Source organism: Biomphalaria glabrata, chromosome 6, assembly GCF_947242115.1.
Source record: "Biomphalaria glabrata chromosome 6, xgBioGlab47.1, whole genome shotgun sequence".
In the NCBI taxonomy this organism is placed as follows: Eukaryota; Metazoa; Mollusca; class Gastropoda; family Planorbidae; genus Biomphalaria; species Biomphalaria glabrata.
Window position 1 is genome coordinate 23,942,072 of NC_074716.1, and position 27,088 is coordinate 23,969,159.

General features: G+C 34.6%; 1 protein-coding gene across 13 annotated transcripts; it reads right to left on the minus strand.

Annotated features, from left to right (window-relative positions):
* Positions 1-370: 370 nt before the first annotated feature.
* On the minus strand, positions 371-27,088 carry LOC106060539 (mitochondrial ribonuclease P catalytic subunit-like). 13 transcript variants are annotated; one of them, XM_056032282.1, is made up of 10 exons: positions 26,885-27,088; positions 21,892-22,570; positions 8,734-9,412; positions 7,670-7,885; positions 7,415-7,539; positions 7,187-7,237; positions 5,433-5,673; positions 4,232-4,362; positions 3,514-3,703; positions 371-856 (listed from the first exon to the last, which is right to left on the minus strand). In XM_056032282.1, exons 2-10 carry the CDS (start codon positions 21,915-21,917, stop codon positions 512-514), a joined length of 2,004 nt encoding a protein of 667 aa, XP_055888257.1. In that variant the 5' UTR covers positions 21,918-22,570; positions 26,885-27,088; the 3' UTR covers positions 371-511. The 13 variants fall into 13 exon arrangements, with proteins under 13 accessions (XP_055888257.1, XP_055888258.1, XP_055888256.1 ...); XM_056032283.1 differs by having other exon boundaries at positions 26,848-27,088; XM_056032281.1 differs by having other exon boundaries at positions 26,816-27,088.

Genomic DNA, 27,088 nt, shown 5'->3' on the forward strand with positions numbered 1-27,088 from the left:
AAAATCTAAAACCATTTGCAAAAAGGTGTTAAAAATATGGTAAATAGCCATCTCCCCTACTAAAGAGCCTCCCGTGTTTGTTACTATTAATAGTGAATAGTTGTAAAAGCAGTGTATTTTTATGAAAAAACTGCTTGCATAAGTGATTTTAAAAATTAGATTTTTCGCTTTCAGAAAAGAAAAAAGTAGACATTGCATCAGCACTTTGAATTGACTAAAATATGATGTCAGATTTTCACTATTTTTTCTAGTTTACAAGATCTAAACAGGACGGACAGACATTCCACACAAAACTAATAGCGTCTTTTCCCCTTTAGGGGGCCGCTAAAAAAATCACTTTCATTAATGAAAAAGTAAACACAATGATAAATCCTTTTAAATTTATCATTTGTTTATTATAAATGTTTTACATTTGTCTACATAAAAATATCTCATATGGGTCCTATCTCAGAAGACAATGATGAGTCACTGGCTTTGGTGTTAAAATATCTACAGAGTCCAATATTAATATTTACATCTTAAACCACTCTACATTATCAACTCTCTTTCTGTTATCAACTTTATCTTTTTTCACATTCATTTCTTTGTAAAAATGTCTCAATTGATCTAGTGATTCTTGGAAGTCTTTGTCCATTTGTTTCAAATTGTCTGTTTTCTGTCCTGGTGACCTATGGTCATGTGCCTTGATGGAGCTATGTGGCAGAACAGGATCAGGACTGGATGCCTGTTTCCAATCTTTATGCCGAAGACAGAGAAGACTATTTTTTCCAAAAGGAAAGTTTTTATCCACTTCGTTCACAGGCAAATGCCAACCACCCTCATCTTTGACGGGCCCAAGGTCAAAGACATCTCTCCTCTGATGAGAACAATTAATAAAAACAAATTAGTATTACTAAAACCTTAGGTTAAAAAAAACAACAAGTATCAAATTAAAGATGCTAAGCAAAAGTTGTTCTATTTGTACAAGTGATTTATATTTTATGTTCGTTCATCTACATATTTCTTGTTTTATTGATCTGAGTTTGAAAGCCTTCAACTCAAGGAAAATAGTTTCTACACCATGTTTCTTCAGTGTATTTAAATAAAGGCATAGAGATACCTTCAAACTTGCATATGTCATGTAATTTGGGGAAAACACACTACTCTCCAAAACAAAAATCTCTCTCCAAAACAAATCATGAGATAAAATACAAGATTTGAAGAATTTTGCTCTTAAGACTATTGTGTATAGAATCTTTTTCACTAAAAAATAATATCTCTAACAAAAAAGTAATTATTTTCTATGTACTGACAGAATTTTGTTCCTATGTATTTCAATACCCGTAACAGGGTATGTTATGATTAAACTTCAAAAACTTTTTGTTTGTTATCAGAAATTGTTATATTTGGTATAGAATTATAGGGGAATGCATGCCCTTTATGGAGGCGCGGTGACTGAGTGTTAAAGCACTTGCTTTCTGAACTGGAGGTCCCGGGTTCGAATCCTAGAGAAGACTGTGATTTTTAATTTCAGAATTTTTGGGTGCCTCTGAGTCCACTCAGCTCTAATGGGTACCTGACATTAGTTGGGGAAAAGTAAAGGTGGTTGGTCGTTGTGCTGGCCATGTGACACCCTCTTTAACCGTAGGCCACAGAAAACAGATGACCTATACATCACAATGTCTGAAAGGGGAACTTTTTTTATGCCCTTTATATGTAAACAAATTCATTTTTATAAAAACAAAAATTTAATTTTGGATTGTGGAATTTTAAAAATGAAAACTGGGGATAAGTTTCATCAGAGCCATAATATTTTATGATTCAAATCGAGGTGAATTCGCTCCTGTATGAAAGTTATACAATTTTCACAAAATGTAATATATAACTTGACTAAAGCATACAAAACTACTGTCTTAAATTCATTATCCCCATAACTACAATCAGAAACATTAAAGAAAATGGAGCCGTTTTAAGCCTCCACGCTTTAAAAATATTTTTGGTTAAAACACATTCATAATAATAAAAAATGTTTTAGAAAGGGAAACTATTCAAAATTAAATTTTAAGCAATTAAAAATATTTAGGGAGGAAAAGAAATGAAACAACTGACTATTTAATCATCAACATTAAAATTATTGATTTAAGTGCAAGAATGGGGTCAAATAAAAGATAGTATCGTCAATTAGGGGAGATAGAGTTAAGATACAAAATAGCAAATTGGAAATACTTTTCGTGTTTCCAAGGAAGATCATAGAGGTCATTGTAACCAAATTTAAAAAATGCAATCTTCAATCATTTTCTGACATTGTATAATTATAAAGGTTCAGGTCATTGTAACCAAATTTAAAAAATGCAATCTTCAATCATTTTCTGACTTTGTATAATTATAGAGTTTCAGGTCATTGTAACCAAATTTTAAAAATGCAATCTTCAATCATTTTCTTACTTTGTATAAATTATAATCTTGAAAAAGAATGGGAACAAAAATAAAATTTCGTCTCAAGTTTGTTTCAAAATTTGATATCAATTTTTATTGTAATATCTGGCTCTCGGCAAACACTATACAACATTACACAACTAATTCAAGAACTCAGCTCAGTTTCTAAATATGTATAGTGTACGATTCTTCAGTAAGAGTAACAAACTGACATGCCAAACTTCTGTACAATGGGCTAAACAAAACACTGACTGTACAATGGGCTAAACAAAACACTGACTGTACAATGGGCTAAACAAAACACAGACTGTACAATGGGCTAAACAAAACACTGACTTTACAATGGGCTAAACAAAACACTGACTGTACAATGGGCTAAACAAAACACTGACTATACAATGGGCTAAACAAAACACTGACTATACAATGGGCTAAACAAAACACTGACTGTACAATGGGCTAAACAAAACACTGACTGTACAATGGGCTAAACAAAACACTGACTGTACAATGGGCTAAACAAAACACTGACTATACAATGGGCTAAACAAAACACTGACTGTACAATGGGCTAAACAAAACACTGACTGTACAATGGGCTAAACAAAACACTGACTGTACAACTGCTTTATTGAAGATATATGTACTGCTGTACTAACTCTACTACTACTCTGTTTCTTTTCATCCTGAACTTTTACTGGACCTGAACTAATTCTAGACTCAATATACCAGACTCTTGTGTACTGGATCATCTTGACTCTGACACTCTCTCTATTTATATAGTATGTTCAAAAGCCTTCTCAAAACACCATGGACTTGTCTCCAGTTCTTTCTAGACAATTGCATGATCTCATCACAAGTGATTTGCACATTGTTATGGTTGAACACTTGCACTTTGCTGATGCCTCATGTCAGCTTGACACATGGCTACACCTACTAACATCACCAATACAGTTAAAATAACACACAAACACACATATATATATATATATATGTTGTTTGTCTTTTCTTGACCAGATTGTTTAACTTAGGACTTTACATCTCAACCAAATAAGTTAAATATAAAAAAAAAAAGAAACAACCCAACATAATACCAACCAGGACAGCAAATGTTGTTGTGTCATTGAACCAATGATGTATCTGTACTTTTTGAATCCACTTATTAAAAATTGGGCGCAAATCTTTCTGCATCAAAAATCTATGATCTCGCAGTTTATCTGATGTCAAAATGAGGCAATCAATACCACTGTGCAAGGCAGCGTATAGGTAAAATACATCATCAGCTTTCCTGCAAACAGAAAGGAGATAATTAATAGTGGATTTTCATATTAAAAGTTATTCAGTTCTCTGCTCTTTATGTTGTTTATATAAACTACAGTAAGAAAAGGAAGTCAAAATGTTATGATTAAAGACAAAATGTTATGAAGAAATGTAGTGATAAAATGGAAGCTAAAGAAAAATTTAAGAAAATGAAAGAAGGAAGATCTATTGAGACTTTGAAATAAATTGACAAACTAAACAGTGTCATGGATGCTACATTGAAAAAACATTGCTGCCAACTAAAGAATACAAATTGATTTGTTACAATCTACACTGCTGAAAAGAATACAAAAAATTATCAAGTGGTTTCATAAAATGCTTTGATTATAACACTATCAAATTCTGTAGTACAAATACACTAAAAAGTGAGCCCTTTATGGATTTACTTCTATGATAACTTTGCATACATGTATGAAAATGTCCAATAGTGACGTAAACAATTTGTGTAACGGAAGTAAAATAAATAAAAACGTAATATAAATAATGTTCTACTTACGTGGTCTCAGTGAGAAATACATGAAAAAGTTCAGGATTGGTTATTTTTGGTAGACATTTCATTAGAACTTTGTTACCTAACAAAAGAACTCTTTGGTTTTGTCTCATTAGGTAGGATAATACAGGCTGAAGCTGAAAAAAAACAACAACAAAATATATGTGTTAGTTTTTATAGAAAAGATCCCTTTTCAGACTTTGTGATCTATAGGGCAGATCTGAAGCTCATCTGGTTCTGCGGTCCAAGGTTAATGAGGATGTAGCCAGAACAATGATCAACTGCTTTTACTTTTCCCCAACTAATGTCAGGTACCAATTAGAGCTGGGTGGACTCAGATGTGCCCTAAAGATCCAGAAAATGAAAATCCTAGTCTTCACAGAGATTTGAATCCAGGACCCCCCAGTTCGGAAGCCAAGTGCTTTACCACTCAGCCACTGCACCTCCTAGTATTTATTGGATTATATATATTGTTATGACTTTGCCATGCGCACCGCCATCCAAGATAGTGCAGAAAGAAGGTGCGCACTATCTGTGACCAAACAAGTCGGATGTTGACATTAGTAGACAAACGATTTCCGCCCAAGAGAGAGCCAATATGAGTTGCCTCACTTAAGTTATTACAATATTAATTAATTTTTAATTAATGATTACCATATTTCTCAGACAGCTTCTGAGAGTCTTGTCAATCTACAGCTGAAATCAAGTTAGAAAATTGTCTATAATATAAAACAATTTCTTACTTAACTCTATTTAAATTACCAAAGACTTTTTTTTTTTCTTCTAGTATGTCTCTTTCTTTGGGGGCGCGGTGTTTGAATGGGTTAATAGCTTGGCTTCCGACCCTGAGGTCCTGGATTTGAATCTCAGTGAAGACTGGGATTTTGAGTTGCAGGATTTTTAGGGCGCCCCTGAGTCCACCTAACTCTAATGGGTACCTGACTTTAGTTAGGGAAAGTAAAGGCAGTTAGTCGTTGTGCTGGCCACATAACGCCCTGCTCATTAACCATTAGCCAAAGAAACAGATGACCTTAACATCATCTACCCCATAGATCGTAAGGTCTGAAAGGGGAAACTTTACTTTTTATGTTTCATTCTTTAGTAACAAAAAAAATTCCTTATTAAATTACATGACATTCAGATGCACACAGTGAAATTATACTTTTGATCTTAAAAAATCTTATTCTAATGTTACTGTTTTACTCACTTTACTTTTGGAAGGAGGTCCATGACCTTTATACAACACATTCAGTCCATCAACAACTATGTCAAAAGGTCCCCTCACTTTGACAAAGTGAATAAAGTTTTTGACCTCTAGAGGATTGGACTTATAGAAGACATTTTTACCAATGATGACTTGTGAAAGGAATGCTTTCCGTACAGCTGAAAACTCTGACTCAGTAATTTCAATCTCCTTCAATTGAGTGTGACAGACATTGCAAGTACCCCTGTGGAGATTAAGTGAAGTTATAGTTAACTCTTAAAACTCTGCAGAGATTAAGTGAAGCTATAGTTAACTATTAAAACTATATAGAGATTAACTGAAGCTATAGTTAACTCTTAAAACACTGTAGTGATAAAGTGATGCGATCATTAACTTAAATCCAATGAAATTAATCAGGCTGATATTTTTTATCAATACTTTTTAACCATGGGTAGATCAAATATCTTTTTAAAAGTCTTAATTCATAAAAAAAAAAAAAAAAACATTACAAAAAAAAAAAAATTCTATTCAAGCTATTTCATATTATGGTTTTGTCATGGCAAGTTCTTTTATTTTGTTCTTAAACAGCAAAGTTTCAACAGTTTACATTTTATTATGACTGAAGTTTTACCAATATTTCTACATCTTCTACAAAGCTGTCTCGCTCAAATCTCAATGAATAATTAGTTAATTCTTAATCAAATAGTACAAGTCTTGTAAACATTTTTAGTTCATCAGCATTTGGCTCCTTCCATTAGCCACCAGGCACATTCACAAAACAGAGGAAGTCAGCTAGGCCCTGTTCCTAGGGGTCATGTTAGGTAATATACAGACATACAACATGACCTAACTACCTTGATTCCTTTCTCAAATCTCCCACATGTCTCATTACAAATTTAATGAAATTATTTAGCAATATCACCTATGCAGTTAGATTTTTTTTTCAAATGTAGTAAATTTACATAGATATTTATTTAATGCAAATTTTGACTTTTAGTGCATATATGAAAAAAAAAAAAAAGAACCTATGATGAGGAAGCAGTATTGCACTTAATAATGTCTTGTCCACAAGATTATTAAAAAAAATCAATTGTAAATTTGATTTTAAAACTTTTCCTTTTCAATATTAACTTCTGATCACTGAGAGCATGTTAACTTTGTAAATTTATTTCAAATTGAAAATATTTTTGATTTTCATCATAGAAATATCAAAAAACATTTTTTATTTATGCATCATCATAAAAAGCCAAAGAATCATTAGCAAGATTTAAAAAAAAAAAAAAACATTGCAAGAATGACCAAAAAAAAAATCTTAGAAATTCTGTGCAGGGCTTCAAAATATTTGTTCTTGAAATCTGAAGAACTGTTAATGGTATTTTTTTTTTTAGTTAATATTTCACTCTCAGATTAAATTTTTTTTGCTCTAACTGGTACTATTAGAGGCACTCTCTTCCAATAAACAAATTTAAAATGTGAACATTTTGATCAAATGAAATACATTAGTACAGCCCTTTATAACTAGTTTAATAGACTGTTGATAACCAAACTTGTCATATAAGGCAACTTAAACAAAATGACAAACATTTGATGGAATGGAAGTTGTCTAGTTTGCTCTTTTACTTGTGGAGTATTTTGATTCTCTTCTTTAAACTATAACTTAAGACTCAACAACAAGACATAAAACTTCATGTGTGACAACAAGCATACTTTACTAGCTGTAGAACTTGTTAGAAGTGCAATACATTTTTAACAAATACCTTTTAGGATGGCTTTGTCCAAATTGCATTCTCCATTTATCAGGTTGATAGCTATAGTATTTACAAAAGTGAAAATGATACCAGATAAATTATCATTTGAACAAAAAATCTAAGGAAGCAGCAAAGAATAACTTTAAAATAATCATTAAAACATAAGTGTGGAAATGTTCTGATTGAAACAATCATTATTCTGGGCATGTTTTAGAGCCATTAAGTTCAAGAAATTACCTTTGAAAATGTTCAACTATATTATCTAATCCTGACTTTGGTAAATTCAGACGATGCTGTCGCAAAAAATCCATTAGCATCTCAAAACCTTTTTCATTTCCTGAAACAAGACATGTCTGCACCATCTGTAATCAAAGGTATATATATATAATTATAAATCATCTATTTTAAATAGAAACAGAAGCATTTTAAATAGATTCAAACATATAAGAGCTTGTAATTTTTAAAATAGTTAAATGTAATGAAAACCCTTACCTTAGGTACACGTAATGTTATATTTAATACTTCTGCATCTCCAAAGTTGAATTCTGAAAATGCCATTTTTATAACTTCATCATTCATGTATTTAAGTCCTGCTTCAAGGAGGTCACACAAAAGGCTTTGGCTTAATGAGTTAAACTCTTGATAGAGTTTCAGCAGGGGAAGGCATTCTAAGTAATACCTGGTTTTACTAATACCACTGACAAGAACCTGCAGATGGTATCAAAAGTAGATTTAAGGCAATTTTATTTTTCTTTATGAACAAAGAAAATATACTTAGATTATATATATAATAAGAAACTTTAAACAAAGTATTTATATCTAGAATATCATAGGATAGTTTAAATATAGTAAATATACCTAGATTATAACAGCAAAAAACGAGTAAAAACAGAAACAAAAACAAAAAAAATGTGTACAGTTTAACCTGTTTTTTTGTCGAGATTGGTGTGTGTACAATTAGTTTGGTCAGAACTTACTCCTCCATATTTTACTTTGTATTTATAAGATTTATAAAATTGATTTCTAGAGAGTTTTGATAGTCTATCCTATAAGCATGTTTCATCTTTACACTGTAACTTTGATAAATATTTTCATACAATGAGCACATTTTCTAAATTACAGTCAACCAAATAAATTTCTACTTCATTCTAAATTCTAAGAAAAAAAATTAATTGAGATTAATAGTAAAAATAAAATGAGGTGTGCATGGAGAGAGAACAAAACATTACAAGTATTTATTAGACCCTATTTCTGTTTAAAATAAATTACTCAAGTAGTATACACACTGCTAACCCTGTTTAAACCATCCAAAACAAGTGTTTGCATCAAATATTGAGAATCTTCTGGCTATAGACAAACAAAAAGCTATAAAGTATGGTACTTCAATTGTCAGGATTGTCATAAAACACAGAAAAAATAATTTGTGTCAATAAATACGATTTAAATGTTTAGAAATGTATGAAACCTCATTTCTCCTTTTTTTTTTTTACACACACATGAGTTATCAGAATTATAATATATGGGTTTAATATGGCTAGTAAAAGAATAAACCCTACCTCAATTGAAGCTGCATCAAATACATCAAGCTTAGATTTCAGAACATTAAAATAATGCATCATTTCTTTTTCTTGATCCTCTGAATGATTAGCTGTTTTCCCAAGTAAGCCAATATAAAAGGTGAGAATGATAGGGCTCAATTCTATGTTCTGTTGATTCAGATAGCTAATAAGACTTTTCCCAGCATTCAAATTGCCATCAATATAGATTGTATGCATGCACAGAACCTGCCAATTTTCTTTTACATTTGCAGTTAACTTTTCTCCTAATTGTGTCCAATCTTCAGCAGTAAGCTCACTCTTCTGGGACAATGTCATTCTCAATAGTTCTTGGCCTTCCATTCTTTCCTTTCTGATGGGTGTCCGTGCTGATGGTTTATCATCTTCAATTTTGTGATCTTCACTAACTGTACTAGTGGAATACAAGCTTGCCACTCTTCTTTTAAAGCCAATCTTAGATGGCAAATGTTTATAGAGTAAATTGTCAGGCAAATCATGAAACACTTTATCAATTTGAACCGAAGGATGAAAGAAATATAAAGTTGAAAAATTCTTGTTAGGCTGATGCAATGTTTGTAAGACCAAATATTTACATTTTAATATGTTAAACCTTGATGAATATGGTATTAAAAATCTGCTTGTACTATGAAACAACATCCTGTTCTCTGATTGTCCAGTTCTGAAAAATAAACAACTTATGTTTAAATTGATAAATACATTTTCTTTCCCAAATTAAGTTTATTGAATTAGTAACTTTAAAAAAGTAAAAAACTTTAATCTTTGTAATGTTTCAGTTGTGCCGCCCTACAATGAATGTGAGAACACATTATAATTGTTTTCTTATAAGATTTTAAATAAGATCTAGTTGTTTGCTTTACAGCAAGCAGATTCAAATGCTTTTATTTTTTAACAAGATGGGAAACTGCCACATGAGCATGTCAGGGTTCAAACTTATCTGAATGAAAACAAACCTCAGTGGTAGATTGGTAGAAAAGGTGCTTAAAATCTTACTTTGTGCGCTTGGCCTACTAGGTTCTCTGACCTCACTGTGTGCAACTTTTAAAGACAAGGTTTGTGTGCCACCATTGCCAATAAATATTAGAGACATGATTGAATAACACAGTTAACAGGGAAATTCTGAAGCGCTTTTGGGAGGAATGTTTATATTGGCTTGATGTAGTCTGTGCTGCCGATGGTGGTCACATTAAGCACTTGTAAAGCATGAAATAAAAATTTGAAGTTATAAACAACATTTGTGTCCAGCTAGGGTATCTTTTTTTTTTTTTTTTTAAATATAGCGCAATGGTTTTGGCACATTCTTTTCTGATCACTTGGTATGTTTAAAATGGAATCTATGAAAGCAAAGTTTTGGCTAGAATTTTGGTACTTATGTCTTACAATCATTTTTTTGTACTATTTCCTCCTGTAATGTGTCATTCAGTCATGAATGGAACAGTGAGGCAGTGGTGGGGCTAGACTTTCTAGAGGTTTGGTCTAGAAAGCAGGATATATATATATATATATAATTCTCATCATGGCTCAACAGTTTGGACAAGAAGAAGTAAAGGTAAGATCACTCTTTTATTTCTGCAAGTCGGACCCCATGTAACTTTAGCGGCGAAAAAAAAAAAGAGGAAGGGGGAGGGGGGGGGAGGGAGAACAAGTAATCTACTCTGTATTCACCTGTCACTAAATACCAGGGCCGGACTTAACCATTGTGGGGCCCTATGCGAAACGGATTTTTCAGAGCCAAGTTTGGGTAGGGATACGGATAATAAGTGAAAAAGAGTTTGTATTAGATTAGAAAATTAATTCATCTTTGCATTTTATTCATTCTTTAATATGTACAGAATTTCTTTACAAGCCTTGTGTGTAGCGAAGTCATACAGTATATTATAAAAAATCTATCTCCTACATAGATAACACTCAAGAATTACTAAATGTTTCAATCTATCTACGAGAATTGTTGACCTCAAGTAATTCTTCATTAGTTTGAGGCGCGAGAAGCTTCTTTGACCAGATTACACAATCACAGGCATTGCATATTGCCATTTTTTTTAATAGGGTGTAGTATTGGCGTTTCCATATTGAATAACACCCCAAAATGGCAATTTTTGTATATATGAGTTTTCAGAAAATGTTAATAATTTTCAGAGATTTCCAGGACTTTTTCATATATTTTTCAATTTTTTTTAGATTTCCAAGAGCTCCTGGTAAATCAGGAGGCTGTGGGAAATCTGTTATAAGTTATAAAATGGTTTAATTTAATAATTTATAGACCTAGAATTAGCGCGGGTACTATGAAAGTGCTGGGCCCAAGGCGGTTGCATAGGTTGCAGTGACCTAAGGCCGGCCCTGCCAAATTACAGCTAATGCTACACCGTGTGTCAACTAGTATATTATATAAATGTTTTCATGCTCCTCTTAGCTATAAATATAAATATATATATATATATATATATATATATATATATATATATATATATATATATATATATATATATATATATATATATATATATATATAAAATAATAAGGCTAGTCTTCGAGTCTGAATATTAGTGAGGAATGCAGTATTTCCCATGGCTGCACAGTCCCAGCTATGACTTATATATTTTACCACAACCAGGGCAAGCATAACCATTGTCCGCAGGTGGTCGATTTAGATTTTCTTTTCGCCGTCTGCGTTTGTCCTCGACAGCAGATTTTCTTTTGGTCTCAAATGTGTATCCCACAGTTTTCGTGAGTGACCTCCAGCTGTCTTGTTCTGAGGCCGCATGCAACCAGGTGCTCTCTTCTATGTCAGCCAAGGAAAGTTGACGCCTAAGCTGGTCTTTGAAGCGTTTCCGTGGGGCGCCTCTGTTACGTCGACCACCTTTTAAATCACCAAAAAAGACTGCCTTTGGCATACGTTCATCTCCCATACGGGATACGTGCCCTACCCAGTGTAAATGTCGGACCAAAAGAAGTCCCTCTATACTGTCCATACCGGCATTCGCAAGGACATCGCTGTTGGTAGTGCGGTCTTGCCACCGTATGTCCATGATTGAGCGCAAGCATCTTTGGTGGAAGAGCTCAAGAAGTCTTAGATGTTTCCTGTATAGTGTCCATGTCTCAGAGCCATACAGAAGGGTTGAGAGAACCACCGCCTGGTAGACACTGATTTTTGTAGGCAGACGGAGCAACCTGTTCCGCCAAACTCTCGCCTGAAGGTGTCCAAAAGCGCTACTGGCCCTGGCCAGACGGTTATCAACTTCCCTTGAAAGTGAGGCGTCATTTGACACTAGATACTACCTAGATATGTGAAGTGGTCTACCACATTAAGGGGCTGTCCATTTACGGTGATCTTGGGGCTGAGTATGTTTTATTGGGCGACTTCTGGAACAAATATATATATATATATATATAGAGAGAGAGAGAGAGAGAGAGTATATGAGGAAAAAGACTATAAATACATATTGCAGAAGTGAATCTACTTCTTTTAATACAATCTAAATAATTTTTAATTAACACAGAGATATAATATATATATAATTTTTTAGCAATTACATAGTGGTGTTCAATGACGGTGCTCACTGTCCAATGAAGGGGAAAGCACAAAAACTGTGTTCAATATAGGAGCATGAAGTGACCCAACTTATTTTAAAATAAAATCTTGGCTATAGGTGGTAATACAAAGGAACACAGCTATTTTTATTGTCCTTTAGTTGAAGAATAAGAATCTGCTTTCAGTTTTTTTTTTGTAAGTTAAACCTTCACCAAATAAAAAAATAAAATAAAAATTTGACAGTCAATTTGACCTAGTTTCAGAAAGTCGGTGTCCAGTTATAAGAATCTACATTATAATATCTAAATATCTAGTCAATCTAATGACTGGTTTAGTCAGTTATGTCAGAACCAAGAGGATCAAATTAGGTTATATAGACTCTAGGTCTAGTCTCTTCTCTAGTCTCTAGATCTAGACTCTCTCTAGTCTAGATTAGATCCCAGTGAGTGAGTAGACTCTTATCTACTTATCTTATATAATACAGACGTTACTTCAAAAAAGAAGATGATTACGCGTCAAGCATATTAACCAATGACTTAAATTCTGCCAAGTCAATGGTTTTCCCGGCTAGCTCAGGCAACCCATTCCATGCTCTAATAGCACTAGGGAAGAAGGAGTATTTGTACAAATTTGTCCTAGCATATGGGATGAGTAATGTGCCTTTATCTTTGAGTCTTTCAGAGTATTTTATTAAACTTTGTTTTTGTATTTGAAGATTATGGTTCAGTGTTTTATGTATAGTTGCTACTTTACTTTTGAGTCTTCTGTCCTGAAGGCTTTCTAAATTTAGTGATTTTACTAAAGGTGCTAATCTGGTTAAGTGTGAATATTCGTTTGATATGAATCTCACTGCTCTATTTTGTGTCTGTTCCAGTTTCTGATAATGTTATCTTGAGTTGAGGGGTCCCAAACGGAGGATGCATATTCTATTATTGGCTTAAGCCCTAGCCCTAACCAAGGTTAAATAACATTTTAGTTTTATGTTCTTATTTGATTTATAGATTTGTAGACTAGATTCTAGACTCTCGCCGAACGTTGCTAAACTAAATTTGCTTAGTCTTAGTAGAGCCGTAGTCGTAGAGATGTAGACTCACATTTCCAGCTAACTAAAATAAACTACTCCGAGACTGACTACAGAGCTTAGACTGAGAATAGTGAGTGTAGATCTAGATCTAGTAGTGTAGTGATAGTGTAACACTGTAACATAAGTAAGTGAGAGTCACAGACTTGAGACTAGTGACTAGTCTAGAACTAGCTAGATCTAGTTTACTCTAGATCTAGAGTCTAGTACCTACTCAGCTACTGTAACTCTAACAATTACAATAGTTATAGTAATACTACTATAAATACTATTACTAGGACTAGACAGATAGTATACTTAACTTACTTAAGACTAAGTATACTAGACTCTAGTAGTACCTAGTAATACAGTAGTCAGTAGTTGAGTAGTACCTACCAGTACTGGCAGTACCAATACAGTATGAGTCACTATGAGTATATATACAGATAGATGATTATATATATTTTTTTTTTTTAGGATGATATATTCTAGATCTATCAACCACAATGTCGTAGATCTAGATCTATATAGCTAGAGTCTGCTAGAGTTAGTAAAGTAACGTTGTGGTAGTACTAGATCTAGATCTATATAATATACTCTCTATAGATCTAGTTGACTAATTTGTGTTTCAATGAATAAGACGTCTACTTTCGATATCAAGGCTTAAACCGGAAACAGTTAATCTGATTTGACCACAAACTTGATAACCAAAAACATTTCGTCCTCTAAGAATTCACATACGCTACTCTAGAGTAGAGCCATTACTCTTAATATACTCCAACTAAAATCTAAAGAGAATGTCGTATACGAGATCCATGTCAAGACTTTTCAAAGTTCTCATGAATTTGCGAAATGAATAGGCCTATAGCTCTAGGTATGGTTATGTATGCGTTAGGCTAGGTGTGCAAAGTATGTAGATCACAGTCAGTAGGTCGAACTGTGGCTGCGTAGGAATGTGACATACATTAATCTTCGGACTCGAAGACAACTTAGACAAGCCTTATTATTATAGGAATGGTTGATATTGCTACATAGGTTTCTCCTTTTGGAATAATAATTTATTTGGCCAGAACTAGATCTATATATATTATATGTTTTTTTTCCTTAATTAAGATTTTCATTTTGAACATCACATTTCAAATTGAAAATACACCATTAAGCTTTAAGTCTCACTGTAACTGATAGAGAAACAAATTCTGTACAAAAATATAAGAGTAGCAATTTAACACGAAAGCAAAGAAACTTTGTTTGAAAAGATTTAACATGCACATACAGTTCAGTGCAAACAACTCATTGCCAATGGCAAATAGGAAGTCATTCTTCCACGCTTCATTACAAATATAAGTAACAAAGTCACAGTCGATGTCCTTCAAGGAACATAACAATTTCTTTCTTAAGATCCCATAGTCTTCTCAATAGGCCCCTACCTTGCCCATGCTAAGCCAGCGGACACTGCTGTGGTACCAAACATCGAAATGTTTTGTTTCACTGAGATAATTGGGTCAGTAATATGTTTGATATTCACTGCCGCTTAGTGCAAAATTTCCTTTGGTAAAGGTAAGAGTTTATGATTGGGATATTTATTAACAAACTTATGTTTTTCTTAGTCAAAGCACGGACTTTAACAGTTGTTAAACTCGCCATCTTGTTTCATGCCAACCCAATCCTGCTTCAGGGAAAGCCTACTCGGATCCAAGCATCAAGATAAATGGGCATGATATAAATGCAGTGGACAGATTCACATATCTTGGCAGCACATTCTCCAGAAACGGAAAGATCGATAAAAAAAAATCGATCTGCGTATCGCCAAGGCCAGTGCATCTTATGGCAAAATGTCTAAAAATGTCTGGAACAGTTGAGGTATCACCACAAATAATTGAAATACAAATTAAGCTAGGGGTCTATCGAGCTGTCATCCTCCGTACATTGCTCTATGCCTCAGAAACGTGAACAATGTACAGAAAACATGCAAAGAAACTGAACCACTTCCACGTGACATATCTAAGAAAAATACTGAACGTCAAATGGCAAGAAAAAATACCAGATAGGCTACTGAAGTCCTTCGAAGAGTGGGTCTGCTAGCATCCACACATTCCTGATGCAGTCCCAGCTGCGATGGGCAGGACACGTCTGTAGAATGGAAGACCGCCGTATCCATAAACAGCTACTGTATGGCCAATTAAGGGAAGGAAAGCGCTCGCAAGGCGAACAAAACAAAACGCTTCAGGGACACCCTTAAAGTTTCTCTGAAGATGTTCAGAATAGACCCAGACACCTGGGAGAAAGAGGCACATGACAGAGCATCATGGCGTCGCGCTGTGAAAACTGGCGCACAGGTTGCTGAGGAAAAGAGAACAGCGCTGGCAGAAGAAAAGTGCCAGAAAAGAAAAGCAAGGCCAATGACACTAGCTCCAGCTGGAATAACCTGTCCAGTGTACAGCCGAATATTCCGGGCTCACATAGGTCTCACCAGCCACATGAGGAGGCACAAAACCCCAGTGCAAAGCCCTCAACCCCCTGGATGAAAAAAAAAGTGGTCATCATCGAACCACGATGGACGAACTATATTAACATAAAACAAACTTATGTTTTTCTTAGTCAAAGCACGGACTCCAACAGTTGTTAAACTCGCCATCTTGTTTCATGTCAACCCAATACTTTCAGCTTTCAAAACTTACACAGTTTTTCATAACATTGAATACATGCTGGTTTGAATTAGAGCCATTGACATAATATTTTATCATCTTGCTAATTAGAATCATCTTTTACTATTTTTATTTTTACAACGACATGCATAGATGATGTTTCTTTAGACTCTTCATCATGTTTCAATTATTTCTAGAGATATTTTAAATTATTTATTTTTAATATATTTGCATTTTTTTTATATGTATAATCTGTGGACACACCTAATAGGTGTACGCGGGCCGAATAAAACGCTTCGGCGAGCCGCATGAAGCCCGCGGGTGGTAATTTGCCCACCCCTGGTATAGTGTATAGAAAAGTCTTCTTCAAAAAGTTTTGAGTTTATATTGTTGCAACACATCTCGACAAAACTGGGATGTATTACATTTTAAAAGGCTCTGCTTAGAAGATGAAACCACTGTACGTCTCTTACTGAAAATAGTTTACATTTTGAAACGTTGGTAATAATGTCACTTGACTAAGTTAAGATTCAAACACGTAGGCCTATTTCTGACTACAATGAAAATAGCAAAATATCGGATCAAGTTGAAACTTTACACAATTATTCGTTGGCGAAGACAATAGGCTACATGTATCAATAAAAGTATTTAAAAAAATAGTTAATTATTTACTGGTTATTAATTATTTTGTTTAATAAAGACAATGAAATAATTCTTCAATATTCAGAGATTTGTCTAGATATTTGGGTTTTTGCCACCTTAGAAAATTTTACATTTTATTTCTCTCACACTCATTCTTGGATCAAGTTGAAACTTTAAAAAATTATTTATTGTACTGGTACCTAACAAAACACGAATCAATAAATAAATATCAACCAATTTATCAATTAATTATTGGTAATTAATTTGTTTGTTTGATATCGAATAGCCAAATAACTTCTACAGTATTGATATATATATATATATATATATATATATATATATATATATATATATATATATATATATATATATATATATATATATATATATATATATATATATATATTGCAGTAAATGTGCTGTTCTTCCCCTTAGATTAGCTATGTTTTTTGAAAGCATATTATTGTGTTCCTTGACCAGCCTCTCTACCCCCCAGACCCATTTAATCAGAACGTCACGCTCCCTTTGTCAGGAAGACGGACGCCCCCCCCCCCACACACACACGCACACAGTTTGAGAAACGCTGCCAAAGTGATGCGGCAGTTGAGCCTACATTTGTGATGAAATTAAATCACCCAGTATAAATAATTAGTTACTATTTCTATTGATACTTGTGTGGCATCCTTCAGTCACAAAACGACTACAACAATCTCACAGAAATACATTTTGTTGATATTTTAATATTTCATCTCTCCCCTTTTCAATTCATGAGGTGCGTGTCTTCAAATGGTCAAAGATTTAAGTCTTTAAGTTGAACAACAAAAAGTGGGCCTGTTTCTGTATTGGATTGTAAGCCATGTAGAGTATAGTAACAGTCTAGTACAGACTTATTGCAGATTTTTAGTGGCGAGAGGCCTCGAAGTAGCGAGTATCGTTCTTTCCCTACCCCCCCCCCCCACCCCCACCACCCGCTTAAGGATAGTCAGACAATCAAATGGTCAACTATTGTTCACAATTGTGCAGTTTTGTAGGTCTAATTTAGTGATGTACGAAGGCACTGTATTCATGAAAACAACAATTAGCTTTAAAATCTCCCTTTTGTGTTCTGCCTCGTGAGCAATGTATGTTAGTGGCCTAACCTTGCAAAGGGAAAAGATCCTCTCTCGAGACGTAAATTGCCACAGAACCTTCTGGTTTTACATTTATTCAGACCAAACATTGAGGAGATCTACTTCAGCTGGTTATTGGCCTAATGTTTGAAACACGCAAGCAAATATAAGTATGCTATGTACACTGACACGTTTGACCTTTAAACATCAGATTTCTTGGGCTTTTTGCTGTTACTGGTGGTGTTGTCTATGAACTGACTTGATAGCTTTGTTGGACTGATTACACGCGTGCTGTATATAAGTATGCATTTTACTACAACTTCCTGTGGCATTTTACGTCTCGAGAGACGATCTTTTCCCTTTGCAACTTCTTGTGTGACTAAAGAGGCCAATCCTTAATACACAACTGCGATCGCAGGTTGGGCATATATAATCAACAGGCGCCGTTGCATTTTCACCCTTCTTTCTGCTTCTGTTGTGTATGACGTCTGCAATCTGTGACCCTTCCTTTATGCTCTCTCTCCATGTGGATCTGTCCAGTGCCACCTCTTCCCAGTTGCCAGTGTCGATTTTGAAGAGCTTCATGTCGCGTTTGCATACATCCGTATAACGTAAAAGTGGGCGACCAGCGGCTCTCCTGCCTTCTATTAGATCGCCATACAGGATGTCCTGTGGAAGTCGACCTACTGGCATTCTACGAACGTGGCCAAGCCAGCCAAGGCTTCTGCTTCTGATAACAGAGCGGATGTCCTGGCACCCTGCTCTTTGTAGCACTTCCTCATTGGTTATCTTATCTTACCACCTTATTTTAAAGATCCGCCTTAGGCATCGGAGGTGGAAGACATTCAGCTTTTTTTCCAGCCATGAGTAGGTTGACCATGTTTCACTTCCGTACAGCAAGGTGCTCAACACACAGGTCCGGTAGCTAGTCAGCAATATGTTGTCCCAGACTCTTTTCTGCAACCGTGACATGGTGGCCATTGCCTTGGCTATCCTGTTGTTTATGTCTCTATCCAGTAGAGTGTTGTTGGATATGATGGAGCCTAGGTAACAAAAGTGATCAACAATGTCTAGTGGTTGGCCATTAATGCTTACTTGAGGTGCAGTGTTTGTATTTTGGACAAGTATCTTAATCTTGCTTTGACTGATGTTTAAGCCGAACTTCTGGCAAGCAGCAGATAGTTTTTTCAACCAGGGACAGTAGCTGAATATCAGAATCAGCCACAATAGCTGCATCATCAGCATACAGGAGTTCCATGACGAGTAGCTTACTACAACTTACACCGTAAAGAAAGAACAAATGAATTGCTCGAAGATTGCTCTAGTGGGATGCGTGGCCAAGATGCTAAGTACGTTTGAATTTGACTTGGCTTTGCTACCTATGATGGGGGGCTCGAGGTTCGACACATGACTGAGCGTTTACTGAGCGCCTAGACTAGAGGCAGCACGGAAAAACCTTCTCCCAGATACGCCCTCCCCCCCCCCCCCCCGCCCATCTATCCACAAATGAGATTGGGCCATAGCGCTATGAGTATGCTATAGGCCTAAGCAGGAAAGTAGCGCTATATGAAAGCTATACTTTAATTTAATTTTAAGACTGAAAAATTAGATAACTTTAAGATTTAATCAAATGTCGCTATTATGATTCCACGAAGCTCTTATCAGAATACGTATTTCTCACAGTCTTCAAAACAACTGTCGTTAAATCGGTCTCTAGACTAAATCCTTGTAATGTTTTAAAACTACAGTCACGTCACGCAAGAAATTCCCGATAGTTACTAACTTCTACAGGCCAGTCTACCATATCATTAGGCCATGGTTAGGCCTACAGACTTATCGTCATGTTTAATTAAAACGCAGTCTGTAAAATCATTTCGACACGAAAAATAGATGAATAAATATTTTTTTTTACGTAACAAAAAATAAATACAATAATTGTTGTTTTGTTTTTTCACAATTTGTGTGTGTATGTTAATTTTGTATAATGTATATGTTACATTACAGTTACATACCTCTGGGCAGGACGGCACCTGAACACAGGGCAATACAGATTATTATTATTATTATTATTATTATTAAGGCGACTTTAACATTCCCAAAGTGCATATCGTTCGCCTAGGCAGCCATGATTAATAAAGGGTAATGTTTCATTCTCTTTTGGCTGTAGCAATAACAAGACGTGGAGAGATGAGGTGACTGAGTGGTTAAGCTCTTTGCTTCCAAACTTGGAGTCCTGGGTTCGAATCTCGGTGAAGACTGGGATTTTGAATTTCTTTATTTTTTCTGGCTCCTCTGAGTCCACACAACTTTAATGGGTACCGAACCTAGTTGGGGAAAGTAAAGACATGAAAGGTCTTTGATTGTCCCGTAGGAACTATTTTAATCAACAGTGTTTTCTAAGAAATCAAAGTCATTTCAGAAATTTAATAAAATGCTAAACTATACATATAGATGAATTGACTACATAAAACAATGCGCTGTAAGGCTTGAAATCAATGAATGTCCCTAAGTCCACTGCTGGCATTCTTCAACCTGCGGTTTATCTATTGAATATCTATTCCGAAAAATATTTACACCAGTGAAAATTCCGCCCACCTGGCACCGATAACTCCAAGCAAGGGGGAAAGACCTTTGTTCTAACAGATAAGCGTCATTTAGATTTACCTGTTCTAGATCGAACTCTGCACGGAGGAATAAAGTCATGAATTTATCGAAAACTTCGCCGGGTTTTTTTGTCATCTAGAAGCTTTTGTGACATTAACTTTTTAAATTTTTGCCGAATTATGTACCTGAGGGATATTCATGAATTATGAACAGATTCTGCTTGTAATAGATATCCTTAGTGGCCTTATGTGTGAATTTGGAGCAATAGACCGCTACACTTTATCGCGACCAGAACTATACGATAGTTGATTACAAAACTTTTTAGCAGGAAGATTCTAGATCTATGTGCATTTTATTTGGATTGTGTCTTTTGAATAGTACTTAGAATGAAAGCCATCTAATAGGTATGTATATAAACTAACATACAAAATATTTATGAAATAGACAGCTAAAGAGATTTAATTTACAGGCGCATTTATATAAATAGACTGGATGGTTAGTGATAGAAAGGGAATGGTTCCATATATTAGATTTGGTTGGGAGGCAATAGCGTCCATCTAAAATGTATGGAAATCTTTTACCTTAAATACTTATGTCCATAATGTTAATACATGGGAAGACACCAGAAGAAAGGTGTATCGATTCCAGTCAATTTAATTTGTTGATTGATCCCAATCAGTGGACATGACGCTCTTTTTAATGTAAATTTTGTCTTACTTAAGAAACACCAGCCTATGGGGGGGGGTATTATTAATTATTATTGTTCTCATATATTTTTATATTAGTCATATTAATTCAAACAAAGTATTTATATCTAGAATATCATAGGATAGTTTAAATATAGTAAATATACCTAGATTATAACAGCAAAAAACGAGTAAAAACAGAAACAAAAACAAAAAAAATGTGTACAGTTTAACCTGTTTTTTTGTCGAGATTGGTGTGTGTACAATTAGTTTGGTCAGAACTTACTCCTCCATATTTTACTTTGTATTTATAAGATTTATAAAATTGATTTCTAGAGAGTTTTGATAGTCTATCCTATAAGCATGTTTCATCTTTACACTGTAACTTTGATAAATATTTTCATACAATGAGCACATTTTCTAAATTACAGTCAACCAAATAAATTTCTACTTCATTCTAAATTCTAAGAAAAAAAATTAATTGAGATTAATAGTAAAAATAAAATGAGGTGTGCATGGAGAGAGAACAAAACATTACAAGTATTTATTAGACCCTATTTCTGTTTAAAATAAATTACTCAAGTAGTATACACACTGCTAACCCTGTTTAAACCATCCAAAACAAGTGTTTGCATCAAATATTGAGAATCTTCTGGCTATAGACAAACAAAAAGCTATAAAGTATGGTACTTCAATTGTCAGGATTGTCATAAAACACAGAAAAAATAATTTGTGTCAATAAATACGATTTAAATGTTTAGAAATGTATGAAACCTCATTTCTCCTTTTTTTTTTTTACACACACATGAGTTATCAGAATTATAATATATGGGTTTAATATGGCTAGTAAAAGAATAAACCCTACCTCAATTGAAGCTGCATCAAATACATCAAGCTTAGATTTCAGAACATTAAAATAATGCATCATTTCTTTTTCTTGATCCTCTGAATGATTAGCTGTTTTCCCAAGTAAGCCAATATAAAAGGTGAGAATGATAGGGCTCAATTCTATGTTCTGTTGATTCAGATAGCTAATAAGACTTTTCCCAGCATTCAAATTGCCATCAATATAGATTGTATGCATGCACAGAACCTGCCAATTTTCTTTTACATTTGCAGTTAACTTTTCTCCTAATTGTGTCCAATCTTCAGCAGTAAGCTCACTCTTCTGGGACAATGTCATTCTCAATAGTTCTTGGCCTTCCATTCTTTCCTTTCTGATGGGTGTCCGTGCTGATGGTTTATCATCTTCAATTTTGTGATCTTCACTAACTGTACTAGTGGAATACAAGCTTGCCACTCTTCTTTTAAAGCCAATCTTAGATGGCAAATGTTTATAGAGTAAATTGTCAGGCAAATCATGAAACACTTTATCAATTTGAACCGAAGGATGAAAGAAATATAAAGTTGAAAAATTCTTGTTAGGCTGATGCAATGTTTGTAAGACCAAATATTTACATTTTAATATGTTAAACCTTGATGAATATGGTATTAAAAATCTGCTTGTACTATGAAACAACATCCTGTTCTCTGATTGTCCAGTTCTGAAAAATAAACAACTTATGTTTAAATTGATAAATACATTTTCTTTCCCAAATTAAGTTTATTGAATTAGTAACTTTAAAAAAGTAAAAAACTTTAATCTTTGTAATGTTTCAGTTGTGCCGCCCTACAATGAATGTGAGAACACATTATAATTGTTTTCTTATAAGATTTTAAATAAGATCTAGTTGTTTGCTTTACAGCAAGCAGATTCAAATGCTTTTATTTTTTAACAAGATGGGAAACTGCCACATGAGCATGTCAGGGTTCAAACTTATCTGAATGAAAACAAACCTCAGTGGTAGATTGGTAGAAAAGGTGCTTAAAATCTTACTTTGTGCGCTTGGCCTACTAGGTTCTCTGACCTCACTGTGTGCAACTTTTAAAGACAAGGTTTGTGTGCCACCATTGCCAATAAATATTAGAGACATGATTGAATAACACAGTTAACAGGGAAATTCTGAAGCGCTTTTGGGAGGAATGTTTATATTGGCTTGATGTAGTCTGTGCTGCCGATGGTGGTCACATTAAGCACTTGTAAAGCATGAAATAAAAATTTGAAGTTATAAACAACATTTGTGTCCAGCTAGGGTATCTTTTTTTTTTTTTTTTTAAATATAGCGCAATGGTTTTGGCACATTCTTTTCTGATCACTTGGTATGTTTAAAATGGAATCTATGAAAGCAAAGTTTTGGCTAGAATTTTGGTACTTATGTCTTACAATCATTTTTTTGTACTATTTCCTCCTGTAATGTGTCATTCAGTCATGAATGGAACAGTGAGGCAGTGGTGGGGCTAGACTTTCTAGAGGTTTGGTCTAGAAAGCAGGATATATATATATATATATAATTCTCATCATGGCTCAACAGTTTGGACAAGAAGAAGTAAAGGTAAGATCACTCTTTTATTTCTGCAAGTCGGACCCCATGTAACTTTAGCGGCGAAAAAAAAAAAGAGGAAGGGGGAGGGGGGGGGAGGGAGAACAAGTAATCTACTCTGTATTCACCTGTCACTAAATACCAGGGCCGGACTTAACCATTGTGGGGCCCTATGCGAAACGGATTTTTCAGAGCCAAGTTTGGGTAGGGATACGGATAATAAGTGAAAAAGAGTTTGTATTAGATTAGAAAATTAATTCATCTTTGCATTTTATTCATTCTTTAATATGTACAGAATTTCTTTACAAGCCTTGTGTGTAGCGAAGTCATACAGTATATTATAAAAAATCTATCTCCTACATAGATAACACTCAAGAATTACTAAATGTTTCAATCTATCTACGAGAATTGTTGACCTCAAGTAATTCTTCATTAGTTTGAGGCGCGAGAAGCTTCTTTGACCAGATTACACAATCACAGGCATTGCATATTGCCATTTTTTTTAATAGGGTGTAGTATTGGCGTTTCCATATTGAATAACACCCCAAAATGGCAATTTTTGTATATATGAGTTTTCAGAAAATGTTAATAATTTTCAGAGATTTCCAGGACTTTTTCATATATTTTTCAATTTTTTTTAGATTTCCAAGAGCTCCTGGTAAATCAGGAGGCTGTGGGAAATCTGTTATAAGTTATAAAATGGTTTAATTTAATAATTTATAGACCTAGAATTAGCGCGGGTACTATGAAAGTGCTGGGCCCAAGGCGGTTGCATAGGTTGCAGTGACCTAAGGCCGGCCCTGCCAAATTACAGCTAATGCTACACCGTGTGTCAACTAGTATATTATATAAATGTTTTCATGCTCCTCTTAGCTATAAATATAAATATATATATATATATATATATATATATATATATATATATATATATATATATATATATATATATATATATATATATAAAATAATAAGGCTAGTCTTCGAGTCTGAATATTAGTGAGGAATGCAGTATTTCCCATGGCTGCACAGTCCCAGCTATGACTTATATATTTTACCACAACCAGGGCAAGCATAACCATTGTCCGCAGGTGGTCGATTTAGATTTTCTTTTCGCCGTCTGCGTTTGTCCTCGACAGCAGATTTTCTTTTGGTCTCAAATGTGTATCCCACAGTTTTCGTGAGTGACCTCCAGCTGTCTTGTTCTGAGGCCGCATGCAACCAGGTGCTCTCTTCTATGTCAGCCAAGGAAAGTTGACGCCTAAGCTGGTCTTTGAAGCGTTTCCGTGGGGCGCCTCTGTTACGTCGACCACCTTTTAAATCACCAAAAAAGACTGCCTTTGGCATACGTTCATCTCCCATACGGGATACGTGCCCTACCCAGTGTAAATGTCGGACCAAAAGAAGTCCCTCTATACTGTCCATACCGGCATTCGCAAGGACATCGCTGTTGGTAGTGCGGTCTTGCCACCGTATGTCCATGATTGAGCGCAAGCATCTTTGGTGGAAGAGCTCAAGAAGTCTTAGATGTTTCCTGTATAGTGTCCATGTCTCAGAGCCATACAGAAGGGTTGAGAGAACCACCGCCTGGTAGACACTGATTTTTGTAGGCAGACGGAGCAACCTGTTCCGCCAAACTCTCGCCTGAAGGTGTCCAAAAGCGCTACTGGCCCTGGCCAGACGGTTATCAACTTCCCTTGAAAGTGAGGCGTCATTTGACACTAGATACTACCTAGATATGTGAAGTGGTCTACCACATTAAGGGGCTGTCCATTTACGGTGATCTTGGGGCTGAGTATGTTTTATTGGGCGACTTCTGGAACAAATATATATATATATATATAGAGAGAGAGAGAGAGAGAGAGAGTATATGAGGAAAAAGACTATAAATACATATTGCAGAAGTGAATCTACTTCTTTTAATACAATCTAAATAATTTTTAATTAACACAGAGATATAATATATATATAATTTTTTAGCAATTACATAGTGGTGTTCAATGACGGTGCTCACTGTCCAATGAAGGGGAAAGCACAAAAACTGTGTTCAATATAGGAGCATGAAGTGACCCAACTTATTTTAAAATAAAATCTTGGCTATAGGTGGTAATACAAAGGAACACAGCTATTTTTATTGTCCTTTAGTTGAAGAATAAGAATCTGCTTTCAGTTTTTTTTTTGTAAGTTAAACCTTCACCAAATAAAAAAATAAAATAAAAATTTGACAGTCAATTTGACCTAGTTTCAGAAAGTCGGTGTCCAGTTATAAGAATCTACATTATAATATCTAAATATCTAGTCAATCTAATGACTGGTTTAGTCAGTTATGTCAGAACCAAGAGGATCAAATTAGGTTATATAGACTCTAGGTCTAGTCTCTTCTCTAGTCTCTAGATCTAGACTCTCTCTAGTCTAGATTAGATCCCAGTGAGTGAGTAGACTCTTATCTACTTATCTTATATAATACAGACGTTACTTCAAAAAAGAAGATGATTACGCGTCAAGCATATTAACCAATGACTTAAATTCTGCCAAGTCAATGGTTTTCCCGGCTAGCTCAGGCAACCCATTCCATGCTCTAATAGCACTAGGGAAGAAGGAGTATTTGTACAAATTTGTCCTAGCATATGGGATGAGTAATGTGCCTTTATCTTTGAGTCTTTCAGAGTATTTTATTAAACTTTGTTTTTGTATTTGAAGATTATGGTTCAGTGTTTTATGTATAGTTGCTACTTTACTTTTGAGTCTTCTGTCCTGAAGGCTTTCTAAATTTAGTGATTTTACTAAAGGTGCTAATCTGGTTAAGTGTGAATATTCGTTTGATATGAATCTCACTGCTCTATTTTGTGTCTGTTCCAGTTTCTGATAATGTTATCTTGAGTTGAGGGGTCCCAAACGGAGGATGCATATTCTATTATTGGCTTAAGCCCTAGCCCTAACCAAGGTTAAATAACATTTTAGTTTTATGTTCTTATTTGATTTATAGATTTGTAGACTAGATTCTAGACTCTCGCCGAACGTTGCTAAACTAAATTTGCTTAGTCTTAGTAGAGCCGTAGTCGTAGAGATGTAGACTCACATTTCCAGCTAACTAAAATAAACTACTCCGAGACTGACTACAGAGCTTAGACTGAGAATAGTGAGTGTAGATCTAGATCTAGTAGTGTAGTGATAGTGTAACACTGTAACATAAGTAAGTGAGAGTCACAGACTTGAGACTAGTGACTAGTCTAGAACTAGCTAGATCTAGTTTACTCTAGATCTAGAGTCTAGTACCTACTCAGCTACTGTAACTCTAACAATTACAATAGTTATAGTAATACTACTATAAATACTATTACTAGGACTAGACAGATAGTATACTTAACTTACTTAAGACTAAGTATACTAGACTCTAGTAGTACCTAGTAATACAGTAGTCAGTAGTTGAGTAGTACCTACCAGTACTGGCAGTACCAATACAGTATGAGTCACTATGAGTATATATACAGATAGATGATTATATATATTTTTTTTTTTTAGGATGATATATTCTAGATCTATCAACCACAATGTCGTAGATCTAGATCTATATAGCTAGAGTCTGCTAGAGTTAGTAAAGTAACGTTGTGGTAGTACTAGATCTAGATCTATATAATATACTCT

Bases quoted from the DNA above. Each gene is read 5' to 3' on its own strand.
- LOC106060539 (XM_056032280.1), bottom strand. From the start codon at position 11,793: ATGCTTGCGCTCAATCATGGACATACGGTGGCAAGACCGCACTACCAA. The intron at 7,540-7,669 runs GTAAGGGTTTTC...CTTTGATTACAG, and splicing joins TAACATTACGTGTACCTAAG to ATGGTGCAGACATGTCTTGT. The intron at 857-3,513 runs GTTGGTATTATG...TGTTCTCATCAG, and splicing joins CAACAACATTTGCTGTCCTG to AGGAGAGATGTCTTTGACCT.